Source organism: Trachymyrmex cornetzi, unplaced genomic scaffold (assembly GCF_001594075.2).
Source record: "Trachymyrmex cornetzi isolate Tcor2-1 unplaced genomic scaffold, Tcor1.1 scaffold225, whole genome shotgun sequence".
NCBI lineage: Eukaryota > Metazoa > Arthropoda > Insecta > Hymenoptera > Formicidae > Trachymyrmex > Trachymyrmex cornetzi.
In genome coordinates, this window is record NW_017296901.1 from 995596 (window position 1) to 1009895 (window position 14300).

The 14300-nt window shown below is 34.7% G+C and overlaps 3 protein-coding genes across 3 annotated transcripts in view; 1 reads left to right on the forward strand and 2 right to left on the reverse strand.

Moving 5' to 3' along the window:
* Window positions 1–868: 868 nt before the first annotated feature.
* On the reverse strand, window positions 869–8826 carry LOC108760524 (centrosomal protein of 104 kDa). The gene is made up of 15 exons (XM_018506538.1): window positions 8286–8826; window positions 6324–6488; window positions 5247–5458; window positions 4622–5020; window positions 4000–4198; window positions 3749–3893; window positions 3546–3672; window positions 3252–3478; window positions 2875–3144; window positions 2450–2663; window positions 2204–2385; window positions 1971–2116; window positions 1717–1818; window positions 1184–1309; window positions 869–992 (listed from the first exon to the last, which is right to left on the reverse strand). The coding sequence occupies exons 1-15, from the start codon at window positions 8323–8325 to the stop codon at window positions 922–924; spliced, it is 2625 nt and encodes an 874-aa protein (XP_018362040.1). The 5' UTR covers window positions 8326–8826; the 3' UTR covers window positions 869–921.
* Window positions 8827–10206: 1380 nt separating this feature from the next.
* Window positions 10207–11383, reverse strand: Dpm1 (Dolichyl-phosphate mannosyltransferase subunit 1). The gene is made up of 4 exons (XM_018506490.1): window positions 11244–11383; window positions 10905–11115; window positions 10637–10827; window positions 10207–10537 (listed from the first exon to the last, which is right to left on the reverse strand). Exons 1-4 carry the CDS (start codon window positions 11381–11383, stop codon window positions 10318–10320), a joined length of 762 nt encoding a protein of 253 aa, XP_018361992.1. The 3' UTR covers window positions 10207–10317.
* A 1795-nt stretch (window positions 11384–13178) lies between these two features.
* Dscam1 (Down syndrome cell adhesion molecule 1) overlaps window positions 13179–14300 on the forward strand; it is a 77671-nt gene continuing 76549 nt past the window's right edge. The window contains exon 1 of the mRNA XM_018506479.1: window positions 13179–13269. The gene's annotated coding sequence lies outside the window, so the exon portion shown is untranslated. The remainder of the gene's footprint in view (window positions 13270–14300) is intronic.

Below are 14300 nucleotides of genomic sequence, written 5' to 3' on the forward strand. Positions count from 1 at the left end.
TGTGTGTGTGTGTAAATTAAAATATTTAAATTGTGTCCTTTTTTATATGAATTGGATCTGATAATAATTGAGTATTAATTATTAAGGGCTTCCCAATATTTCTAGTATCTTACACACTCACACATATATATGTGTTCGTGTGTATGCGTATGTGGGTGTGTATAGAAATTAAGATATTTAAACCGTTTTCTTTTTTATTTAATTCGATCTGATTGAGTGTTGATACTGAAAAATGTATGAATGGACTAAAGAAAATACGTGGTTTTAAAGGATAAAAACTTTGACGATGGAATGATAAATGATTATTTTTACTGACCATTTTCTATGAAATAACTGCTTTATGAAATTACATATGTTTTCTAACTTTGAGCGCTGAAAGATTTTTCCATTTCCTAATGCCTATTGGACACATCTCGCCATAATGTAGTATAGTACAAATTTTCATTATAAATATGGCCGGATGCAAGGAATCATTAATTCTGAAATGACTGATGTTTTTGTAACATCTGATATCACTGCCTTTAATAATTGATGCACCTCTGCATATGTCCTTGGATATTATGCAACAATGATGATAAAAAGAATGAAACCTATTAACAATTCTTAATATCTCGTCTTAGCTAAGTCATGTCACTCACATGATTCCACAAACTAGCTTAATTAATAAGCATCTCTAAATCTTTAAATATAAGGATTCTCAATTTACAATTAAAAATCCGCTCTATCATGAATTTATATTAATAAAGGACGGGTTCTGCTAAAAAGATCATTTAAATGTAATAGGTACAAATATGAAAAACACTAGACAGCTCGTATATATAAATATATAACATATACATAAACTATAAAATAAATAAAATCAAAATCCTTTTTTTAAGACTTGTCGAATTCGTCCGTTGGCTTCGAAGTTGTTGCCTGATGCTAGTAATCTCTACCTGTCGGTGATGTTAATTTGCCGCTGAGATTTTGTGAATTAGATGGAGACTTCGAACCTAGAATCATATAAAAATTATGAATTTCACTATAAAACGATTTATTTTGCTATATATATATATATTTCAGAGTTTCCCTGTACTCTCGTTACGAGACTGAGTTTCGTAAAAGCTTTACAAAGGATCCTTTCTTGTAAAGATTTATTGTAGTCTAAATAATATTTTATGAAGTCAGGGATATCACGACTTACAACTTTTCCCGAGCTTGCTTCGTGGATTATTTACACATGGATGTTCCCCCATGAGGTGTTCTCTCCATTTATTTTGATTTACTAAAGCCGAACAAAGGGGACAGCGTTCATATCCCTCTATAGGTTCTATAAAACAAAAATCAATATTTAAATTTCTGCTTTATTTAACCCTTACAGGGGCATACTTGTTCTATTCGGATTTTTATTAACATTTGTATTTATGACAAATTAAAGTGTGCTTAGTACTTATTTAAATTTACAACCTTCTAACTATATTACATTCTAATTGATTTGAAAAACGCGTTTCTTTTCGTTTCAATTTGTTTATAATTAAAAGCATATTGCTTGATTAATTAAAATATCACTAGAAAATTATAGTTTAAGTTTTCAAAAGTATAAATTATATAACGTGTATGTCAAATATTAACAAAACATTAAAAAGATTGAGAGGAAGAAAGTCGGATATATACGTCTTCTGTCCCTATAAAGGTTAATCCCTATTAACATATCGTATCGAAATAGTAAAGTAATACTTGTGCATTTTTTGTCTTGTCTGTGAATCTCGAACGCATTTTCATGCACCGCTTGTTTACACGTATCGCATTTTACGTAATTGCTTCTCATGTCGCATTCATCTGTAAAAAAAAAAAAAAAATAAATCTAATACATAATTTCAATAGATGCAAGAATTATAAATTTTTATCATGCTTCCTTAGTGTATTTGTTATGAAATACTTTTGAATATTAAAAGCAACTTGAATAAATATTAAATCTCTCATGTACTTACTCAATAAATGCAAGTTCAAATAAGAAATTTCTACGACTTGCTTACACGCTTCGCATTTCGTTAACATGGGACAAGTTCTCCAATAATGTATGTTCAAACCTTCTTCGGAGTACACTTGACCCTTGGACAGACAAAATATGCACATTCTGCAAAATATGCGCAAACAAAATAAACAAAATAATTCTCTGTATTCTTTGGCACTGATGAATTCAATTCGCATTGTGTGTACGTACTTATCTCCCTTATGGTCGACACTGTTTTCGGACGGAGACGTGATACTCGTTGAACTTCCGGTACTCACCACTGGACTTGATCTCGAGGGTGATTTGGTTAAATTAGTTACATTATTTTCCGTAGATCTAGTTCGCGTAGGCGTCGTCGTTGCTTTATGGGTGGACTCAGCTTCCTTCTTCCTCTACAATTATTCGTGCACTTAAATATGAAATCTTCATTTAACGTTTTGCGGATATTATGCGTACCTGAAGATCAATCAAGTCGAATTCATGGAAGAGCTGGCGATACAGCAGATTCCGTCGTGTTATATCGTCATCAGGAGGCAATTGCTTTCGTACCAATCTGGGATTGACTTTGTATACCAACACGAGAATTCTCTCAGAGACCTTTCGTACTGCCTCAGCCGGGTGATGCAGACCGGAAGAACCTAATTCGGATAACGTCCGACAAGTCAACCCGCTACAACAATTACAATACCTTATCAGAGTAATTGCGTTTTAATAATACAGAGTCGAGCTTGAGGAAGGACCCCTGCGAATCGATTAGAGATTAGGATAGATGAGAGTCAGAAGGACTGCATTTCGATGGCAGAGGTCCAATATTCCTCAAAACATTTAGTAAACATTCCTTATGTGAGTTTGTGTATCCTGAGGATATCGTTCAGAATCACCTTTGTTTCTCCGTGGAAATGCCATGGCTCAATATCAATTGCTCCACCATCTCCAGCCTGCTTAACGCGAGCCTCTGATGTGTGCTGCTGTTGACTGGTCTGGTTAGATGTACCGGTATTATGTGCAACTCCCGCACGCATTTACAGTCTGCCATGCTGAGGATTGTGTGTACTGCCATATTGTGTATCCTAGGGGTAGTATCGCCAGACTTTGTCAAAAGTTCTGGTAGCAAACGTTCAACGCTTCTAGCAATTTCAGTTGAAGACACTCTAAATAAATCGTTTAATAAGACATCAATTAAACTAGATGCTGAACCCTTCAGTATAAAAATATAGGAGCAGTATTTATATACATCTAATTGATGCAAAAGGTTTACCTGTCCGCGGCGAACTCAGCGAAGAAGATTCGGATAAGCTGCGCAGCCAAACTATATACGCTGAAAACTTTATCTCTGAGAGCTCTATGCAATAGCAGAATCGCCGCTCTGGCTGTTTTATTCGGAGAATGTTTTGAAACCGCTGAATCGAACGTCTTCAATTCCTCTTTCAGTTGCATCAGTCCCTCCTCCTTGTCAGTGAATTGCTTCGAGTAGAACTTTTCCACCTGCATGTGTTTATCGTTATCACTTATCCTATATTCGAGCATTGTAGGGAACTAGCTTTGTTGTTACCATTTCCATCCCGAAGACTGAAATAGGTAACGCGGCTTGTTTCTTCTCCCTGTCGTTGAGTTTCGAGGTAACTTTTGTCTCTGCGCTGTCCAGGTGACACTCTCTCGTAAACTCGTTCGTGTGCGAGCTAAACATGGATATCGACGAAAGTTTATAATGCTGTTTTGATACAATTATAATGTTTCAACGTTATACTGTCTTACTGCCTTAGAGCGGGAATGGTCCTTTCCTCATAGGCTTCGTAACTCGATCGAAGGGCTGGACCCGCTGATTTAGTTTTCCGCCTAAGAGATCCCTTGTTGCAGTTCTGCTTATCAAGGACACCATTTGCGGGATTGTCGGTTAACTCTGACAAGTACGAAAATTTAATATTATATAAACATTTAAAAATTCAAAAAATCTAAATCATGTCAAGAAAATAGAACTATGCTATAATATATTCTTCAGATTATACCGGGACTGTTAGTTTTCTGACGCAACGGTGATACGGGCGGTTGATGTGCGGGACCAGTTGGTGATACGGCACCATCGCGATTAGGTGGAATGACTAATCTTGGGGGAGATGTCATGTCGGGCAACGCCGCTGTGTTCGAATTGTCGGCCGATGTCGGCTCTTTGTCTTCCGCGGTCGACGAATTGTTCTTTTCCACAGGCTGCATCATTTTTTAATCGGTTTAATAATTATTATCATTGCAGCTGGGCTTTCGCTACAGAAATCCAACATTTTATATTGACCAATTTAATACTAAAAGATAGTGATTAATTACTCAGAGAGCCCGCAGAGGTAGTTTTTAAACAGAATATGTTACTAATTTCTGATGACAGAAAGACAATAAATTACACAGTCTATACCAGCAGATTGACGATAGAACATAAGCAGAATACGGCCGTAGTTGATATCAGTTTGCTAACATTTCTGATCAAATGCTAGTCTGCCGACATTTTGCTTACTGGGTACTTATTTTAATGTTGAAAGTACAGCTCAATACTTAATAAATAATTAATCACTATCTTCCTATTAAATTTCTGTAAGAGAACAAAGAAGTTTCAAAGAAGTTGTTTCAAATACTACTCACTCCATGGACTTCGAGTAGATTGTATATTTCTAACGATTGATAGACCTGTTGTCTGTACTGTTGAGCCTGAGCCTTTTTAGCCTTAGCCTTATCATAATCTTCCAAAGCTATGGCGTATTTCTTCTCCAACTCGTACTTGCCCAGACGCTCGCCCGCTTTTCTCAGATTCTCCATAGCCACTTTCAATTTTGAAGCATACTCGAATCTCTCCTCTTCCACCGCTAGCAACTTCTTCACTTCCATTTGTCTTATAATTTTGGCCACTTCCCGATCGACGTACATTTCGAACGCCAGATCGTCGTAAGGCGAAATGTAATGCGGATTGTACGGAGCATCTCCCTGTCCGGTTAATTCCTGACCATAAGGCTCGCCAAGTATATTTATAGCTATAAGGCCAACCTGATAAAAAATAATTTTTATAGCTATTTATCGAAAAGATACAACAGATTTATCTATATAGTAATTTAATCTTATACATAATATATTTTAAATTTATCTTATTTTGTTAAACTTATTTTATTCAAACAATTTGTTGACTTATATATTTATTTTAATTTTTATATATTAATAATTTTATTAATAATTTATACAACCGGCTATTGAATGACTGTCATGACTTACGTACTTGACAGTATGTGTTGTGCGCGTTACTGTGCGGTTTGTGTAATCTGAGTTTCAGCGACAGCGCTTCTGTTTCCGGAAGAGCCACGCTTTTCAGTTCCCTGCTTTTATAAAGGGTCGACGCATTGTCGGACAACGTGATGTAGCCCAGGTAACTGAAGTCCGTCGAAGTGGATGCATTTTCCTCCCTCGACGTCCAGATCTCCAGCTTTTCAGCTACAATCAAATTAGTTGTACATTGAGAAAAAGGTTCTGATTAGATAAATCGATACAAAGGTTCAATAAGAATGACAATCAACAGAGTTTCAAATGATAATAATAATCAACAATTTTGTGTAATTTCCTCAAAATATCATTCTTACTGAGTCTTTTTGTCAGTTATTATTATAGAACATTTTTCTTTTCAGTACAGTAGTAGTTTAAGTCTTCTCGGAAATTATATTGGTCCACTGGAAGATGTATATCTGCTTTTAAATTTATATCGAAAATATGATTTTCTAGCCGTCCGGTACAGTTTCATTTCCGGCGGTACAGCCGAAAAATGAAGAAGAAGAGACGATGTAGCCCCGGGAAATCATGGTAGGCTCGTTAATTCGATTTCCATTGTCGGTAAATTGCTTTTTAGCCGAAACGTCGTTTTAACAGACAATGATGTTTTTAATCGTATTGAAAGAAAACTTATTTTTTTCATTAAAAGAGAAACGATCTGTCACTTGGTATTTTATTTATAACACATTATTTACTAAATAATGCTTGGTTAACATTTTTTAGTAGAATTAGTTTTTTTTTATATCTTATGCAATTTAGGAGTAAATTGATAAATAATATTTTCGAAAAAAATTAATAAAATTTTTAACTTTTTTAATAAATATATAATTCGAGATATAATTCAAAGTATAATACAATATATATATAAATCTCAGTAACTTTTAATTTTATTTCTGCAGAAATATCTGTTTTTAAAAGTCATTGATGTAACGTTAATAATAATTTACCCATTATAAATTATCATACATTTTTAAGAGGAATTATCATATATTTTCAATTATAATTTGAATTTAGTTTTTAAATTCAAACTTACGTATAAGGTACTGATGAGCCAGAACTTGTATTCTTGTAAGCTTCGTGGGCCCATGAAGACGTAGAATCAGTTCCTGAGGATATGTGCAATTTCTTGCACTCTGCCAACCTCTTACTGTCGGCCCGTGAACGTTAAGCTCTAACGACGAGTGCCTATCCTCCTCGCCTTGAACATATATTTCAGAATCTGAATAAATCTTAAGATATAAGTCCTATTACGAATTAAGATAGTACTAAAATTATCCTAGAGCACTTTTTCCATTTTGGTTTAATTATTAAATAAATTATATATACATTATTTCTCTCGATGCATTAAATAATAATGAAAATTATTCTCTAATTAAAATACAACAGAATTGCTCTAGCATAATTTTATTACTTTTAAGTTAACTGGGATTAATATAATGACATAATATAATAATACTTCAAATCTAGACCTGCGAGTTTTCCGTCAATCGAAAATGTCGAACGAGCACGAGAAAGTTCTTACTATACGTTACTTAATTATTAACGCACATAGTTACATGTGGTGCTGGACATTACTCAAATGTATATGTAAATATTTCATAAATTTAATACTTATTGTTAGATATTTTCTTGAACATTTTTTTGTATATTTTCATTCACGCTTGTAATATTTACGATTTCGCAAAGAGGATTGGTATTCGATGCCACCGTTTAAAATTTTTAAAACTTAAATCAACTCTTTAGATTTTTAAAATAGGTTTCAAGACTATTCAAGAGTCAGAATTAAAAGCTTTTTGGAATGACGCAATGTCGTCACGCAATACCGCAGTTTCGCATACAATTTATGATTCGCGTATTTCACAGAAAATGTGTACACTGTTCCGTGTCACCCCGCGCTTACAGATTTATAACATTATCGATGCATTTTTAAAGTAATTCCGTGGCTTGCGGCATAGATTACCGTTCGCGCCAATCGCGGACACGTGCCAAATAATTGTTGAGGGAACCGCAGGCTCACGGCAGAAATCAATGCATCCGAATATACATATATGCAATGATAAAAGCATTAAGATAAGGCAGTCCTGGCAAGATCTTGGCGATTGCGATGGAAATAATTAATTTGCCAAGAGCCATGCGGATCTACTAAGCCGCAAGGAAGGTTGAATTTGAAGTCACGCACAATGAGAAGAAATTTCTATGGATAACAAATTGAAACATTTCTACGAATAAAAAATTTCTTTTTTTGTATCTATTTTTTATTTACAAAATATTTCTATAGCTGTAGATTATACTAGTTAAATTACAATTAAACTAAGAATAATTTCAACTTGAAAACGAACTAGAATCTGATTATATTAACCACAATTTTGATTATCTCACTAGTATTATAATGATAGACTCGGTAAGAAAATTTTGATTTGTTCATTTTCGACCAGAATTTCAATTAATGCAGCCTCTTTTTATGTATAGCTTATATTCGCACAGCATACAAAATATTCATTTATGTGAATCATCTTTTGAAATATTTCAATAAAATACTTTAGAAATATTTTGTAAGTACTTGTAAAACATTTTAAAATATTGCATTAAATATTTCACAAAAATATTATAGAGATACCGTATAAATATTGTAAAAAAAATGATATTTCAAAAACTTTAATTTCCTGAAAACATATTAATATTTTAGAAATATTTTATGAAATGTTTCTAAGATATTTTGTACTGCACGGATAATTAATCTTTATGAGAACGATTACAAATCACGTCGTACTATCTTGCTCATCGCAATAGCCTGTATAGGTATCTAACAACCGCTACGTCTAGAATCTAATACGCTAAAGTATAAATCGAATCATTGTTTAACAGAACTATCCACTTAATTCTGCCATTTAAATGGAAAATTTAGATCCTTGTAATATCTAACTAATTCTTTTTCAATCATCGCTCGAGGTTAGTACGCAATTTACTTCGTAATTGTAGATCTGATCGCTCTTACTCGTGGCATAGACGACGTTGAATCCGACTTTCCTAGGCATGTTGCGGGAGTGTTGATCGTCGGGAAATGGCAACCAATAAAGCGAACAGCGTGATAAACGACTGAAATGTTGTACCACGAAGCGCACGGGACGAACGAACGGAGAGGAACGGAGGGACACGTCAAAATCTAAAAGGCACAGCCATCTGCAAGCTCGATAAAGGGGGAGCTTGCAAGTTTCACCCCGGCGCGCAGGCCACCCCACTCGCGCATCCGGCCGCGGCGAAGCTTGCGACAGAACTGGCTTCGCGCTGGAAGGCTGAAACCTCCGTCTCCGTCTCCAATAATAGTTGAGAGATTTTCCTGCGAAAAGGCATGCGTAATATTCGCGAATTCGCTAACACGACGCAGATATCGGAATGATGCCGCGATGTTGCTATGAAATTGATAGAGACTTCTGCGACTGTTGAACATTCTTGAAAAGAAGGGATGAATCACAGAAATTTAATACGAATATTTATTTCCCTCGAGTTGTGAAAGATAAAGAAGATTCTTCTCGTAATAATTGAATAGCTTTCCGCGTTCCCCTTTCTATTCTTATCTATTTATTTTAATTCTCGCGAGAAGCACTGCGGAATTCAACACATAAATTATCTCTTTCCCCCCCCCATCTTTTTCATTTAAAATTGTTAATTGGAATTATGTAATCTTTTGCAATTCTATACTTGGTATTTTAATCACTGATATCTTTATTTTGCGATCTTAAATTTTTTGAACATCCGAGTTTTTTATTTCGAAAAAAATTATTCAACACAGAAATAAATTTCTTCTGTGTGTTTTATTAAAGTTTACTCGATCTTTTTATTTAGTAAAACTGGAATTTTTTCGGCAAAACGTGGCGTAAATTAAACGAGGAAGTTGCGTAATATTTGAGAATCTCTGAAAAATTATATTCATGAAGAATGTACAGCGTTTGTTTACTATATAAATACCAATATTCTACTGATGTAGTCTACTCATGTCTCGCATTCTACTCGAGTCCGCTCGAGTCGAAATATAGCCTGTAATTTCGTAATGGATCAATAAATGGAGGCTGCGTGACGTCAGAGGGTGCGGCGAGGGTGGACGAGCCCACGAGAAGCGTCTTATACGCATGCTCCTTTTTATCGTTCACGGCCACGTGTAGAGGCACGTGTTATTTTGGAATAACTTTGATTATTTTCGTGAAAACGTTCTAAAAGCGTTATAAAAGAAAATATCGCATAAAAATATTCGTGTAACGGAATTAAATATCTGACATATTGCAATCTGTGTCAATATATTGGTGATTCCATTTAATGGTGTTTACGACGAGAATGATATTTCATGTTTGAATTGGAAAATATAATTAGTATATACAATATATATAAAATGATATTTTAATAATTTATTTTAAAATATTTATAACCTTTTATATAACTTTTTTAATATACATTCACATATCAATTCCTTACTTTAAAAAAGGGTAATTATTTAGAATTAAATCCCCCCTTCACTTCAAATCTTTTTTTTGTCAGATTCTTTCGTTTTTAGTGAAAACACGTCGAATAAGTGTATTTTTATTAAGATTTAAGGTAGGGGGGGGATTATTCTAAATAATTACCTCTAAAATAACAAAAAATTAAATTTTTCAGGAAAAACTATTTTTTCAATTTAGCAGAATATTAATGACTAAATAATATCGACAAAAGGAATATACTCTTAGAAACATGATCAAATGTTACGTTTGTTACTTTTGTTTCAAAATCTTTAAAAAAATTTTTTAAGTTGTGACGATTTTGATATTCTAATATACAAGGAACTGAATTATTTTGAGTTGTGATACTTTGATGTGTATTTGTATAAACAAATTTACTGTTGTGACACTTCTGATGTTTATTTGTATTATCAAAAGTTATGTGTGTTTTGTATATTGGATTTTTAATGTTAATTTCAAGGAATTTTTTGAAAAAGATGTAGATGAATCAACAATATAAGGATTATAGTCTTTTCTTATTCTTACAGATATTTCCAATTACGTAGTAGCAAAAAGATACAAAAGGCCTTTTGCAAATTGAAAAATCTCTGAACCACCCAATTTAGATTGACCATAGACCCTATCGACGAATGTAATTGGTACTTCTCCTATTGTATAATTGAATTGTCTAGCTCTGACTATCATTTCCATTTGGAATACATATCCTTTAGATACACAGGATTGTATGAGCTTTTCCAATACATCCTTTTTATAAAGTCTAAAATTATAAAATCACATATTAAAGAACACATTGGAGACTATTTTATGAATATTTTATAAGAACACGTAGAACTAAGTCTATAAAAAAATTCATTACCTAAAACTACCCGTTAAGTCACTTGCACCAGGTCTCAATAGAATCTGTGTTAAAAAATTTGCACTTCTACTGACTAACTTTCTTTTGAAATCCCAGCCGTAAACACCACCGCCTTGTGCATATCTTGTACCACTGACTACGTCCAGATTAAGATATCGTTGTAATTCAGCCATTTTTGGAATAAATTTGGGCTGAAAATTAAAGAATGTGTTTTATAGAAATACTTATAATTATTACTTCTCCATTTATTCATTAATGCGATACATACATGATGAGATAAATCAGCGTCCATGATAACAATGAAATTTCCAGTTGCATATTTAATTCCATGCATGTAAGCAGTTCCTAATCCCAGTTTTTTCTCTCTCGGCTTTAAGATTATTTTATCGTCGCCGTAGACACGTTGCAATTGCTTAGCCATGTTCAGAGTTCCATCTGGAGAACCATCGTCTATCACAATAATTTCGTAGGCAAGCTCGCTGTAACGTTGTAAATTACAACAAAACTCTTTAACTATACTATATTATTTAGCTTAAGTTTATCGATTTTTATTTTATTTCATTAATTATACATAAATTTTGATCAATTCTAGGTTATGTCTAGTTACCTCTCCTCCATATATTTCACAATGAGCCATATTATTATCGGCAAATTTTCCACTTCATTATAAGTGGGAAGTAAAATTGAATATTTATCATTCTTGCACAATTCCTTTATATTTTTCTTCACCTCTTCTTTATTTACCATTTTGATGCAGCTGTTTACAACAGTTTACAAGAGAGCCGACGTACCGGAAAATAAACTCCAAACTTCAAGTACTCCAACTCGACAATTGGTAAGACTGTCAGAAATGTCAAAAACAGATGTGCAGACGCGCACGATCACAGCGACACCGCTGATATTTAAAACCGCGATTTTCAAATCAATAAACTGTAGCAGAGTATCAAATTTTATACAATTCTACAAGGAATTTTGTGAAGAAAGAAAGGCAGAAAGATAAAAAGAATTATTTAAAATTATAATATTAAAATTAGAAGAGTGATTATATGTGTGAATTAGTTAAGAATGTTTTTAAATAATTTTTAATTATTAATTGATTATGTTGAAATCAAAGTATGTTCGTCTAATAATTCTTTCTAAAAATATCATTGAATAAATACAACATAGATAGAACTTATTGTCGTAAAATATAAAATATTTATGCACAGCAAAATATTCATCTCATCTTTTATTGGAAAAAGTGATGAAAAGTATGAGTTGAATGAATATAATTAAATTGTACGTGCAAAATATAATTGAGATTATGGAGAGAACATAAAGAGAATTTTTCAGAAATTAACATAAATATTTACCTAAAAAAACATTTAATTTGTAAAGTAGCGTTATACATGATGTATTATGTAATACTACTTTTAATATAAATTATTACCTTCTCGTACTTCGATATATTCTATACTTACTCTATTGTTATATTATATATATATATATATATATATTTTATATAATTATTTATTATTTCTCTACTAAAATATTATAAAACTATCTGTGTGGAGAACTATTTGTAGTATTTTATCGGAGTTATCAAATTTGTAAACAGATAATGTCGAATTAATAAGATATAGTGATAAAAGCGTTTCTTATACCTCGTACTAATTGGGCATTTTGTAAATTTTGCTATAATTGCTGTTATATTGATCAAATTTATCGCATTTCCCCATTGATCATATATACTATTTGTCTATTTCTTGTAATAGCTCTATGATCGCCGATATCAGTTATCGCCGCAGTAATCCTACGAACATTCTGCAAATATTCGCAAAGATACTCTCACGCACACATGTTCATGTATGCATTCGCACACAAATATACATATTTCATATATATTTGGTCCATTGGCCGTTTCCGCCGCGTGCGACAAAGGTCGACTAACCAGTAGTGCCGGTCGATTACATTTTGGCACCCTGGACAAAATACTGGGCGAATTGCAAACATTAAATCTCACAATTTAATTACTTCATCAAGTACTTAAAATATACGATTAATAAGTATACACATCACATTGTGAATGCATACGTAAAATTAGTAAAATAACCGGTATATCTATTTTTTTCATTATATATTAATTTTATCGAAAAATATAAAAATTCCAATATATAAAATGTATTTGACCTTTATAAATATTATATATTTTTATGGATTACATCCATTGTATAGACGTTTGAATTTACATGCTTGACGATATAAATGCAAGTTATAGAAATTTTCTGAAACATTAGAAATTCTTATGTCTTTCTGGCAAAAATTGTACGGTTCGACATTTTTTAAATATAAATTTCCATATCTTTTCATATATTTATTGGTTCGTTTCGAGGGGTTAAATCTTCCGGACGGCACTGTCGGTAATACACCCCTCATCCCGCAGAGCAGCGTGAGTGTTCACGCCGACGACCCCCACCGCTGCCGACCTCGAGATAGCCGAGGAACAGCCGGAGCCGCCGTGCCGCCGTTCCGAAGCAAACGACGCCGCACTCTACGATCGGTCGTTCGTGGAATCGGAGTGCTCGTTCGTCCGTTCTCATCTGGTCTGGTCGGCGTGCATTTGTGTCTCTGCGAATTCACATACGACAGCGTCGGTACGTGAGATCGGGGTTGCGCTCTTTTTACCCTCCGCGTGGAGGAGACGACGCGATCCTCGACGAGAGGAAATCTGCGAAAACGAGGATCGGAGCAGATTTTGCAAAATCGCTAGTGAATGGTTGAGTGTATGCGTGTATATGCGTGTGAGTGCGTGCATGCCTGTGTGTGTGTGTGTGTGTGTGATTGGTGGAACATATCGGCAATGTGATCGTGCGGTATGTGCGTGCCGATTTGTGGGCGATTTAAAATGCGCCACCCTCTCTGCGCCAGCGGAAGCTGAGAATTCGACAAGACGCGCTCGTTGATGGTCGCCGATGGTCGCCCGGACTTAAACGAACGAATTAAACGATCAGCGAGGAATTAATTTTTACGACAATCGTTTACGAGAAGAGCGAACAGCAGCTAAGATCTAGGGCAACGATTCCGTTTGCGTCTTTGTGCTAATCGTTCTCTCAAACTTGAAAAGCTCAGCTAGCACTCTGCGTGGATCTTTTTTTGTCGGTTACTACGTTTCTCATATGGTTCTCATATGATATTTCGTGCTTTTTGCCATCGACTCCTTGTCACGCCGAGATTCTCTCGGCGGTCAACTCTTCCCCTTAACGCGTCCGCGATTTTTTTTTCGCGCAGGAAAGATCAGCCGTTCAGCAGCCGTTGAGCGAGTTTACGACTCGTCTTTTCTCACGGTCGAGAGATATCGTCCCCACGGCGGGTATAAACTGCGTCTTCGTCGCTTCTGGATCTTCAGTCATCAGCGCAAAAATTTTTTCCCGCGTCTCGTTGCATACAAGCCGAGAGTTACATGATGTGAGATGACGATGACGTAAAATACGGGCGTTACGTCTCGATGCGATCGACTTCCGCGAGAGACTCATCGTCCGATCGGATCGGATCAGAAAATAATTTCGGTGGGCCCCCGTAGCGGGAGAGGAGTTGACGTGAGGATTTAGCGGGGGTCGGACACCATCGCCAGCATCGCGGCCGTCTGGCTAGCCCTGAGCTCCGGATAGTCCGGATGGCAGCATGG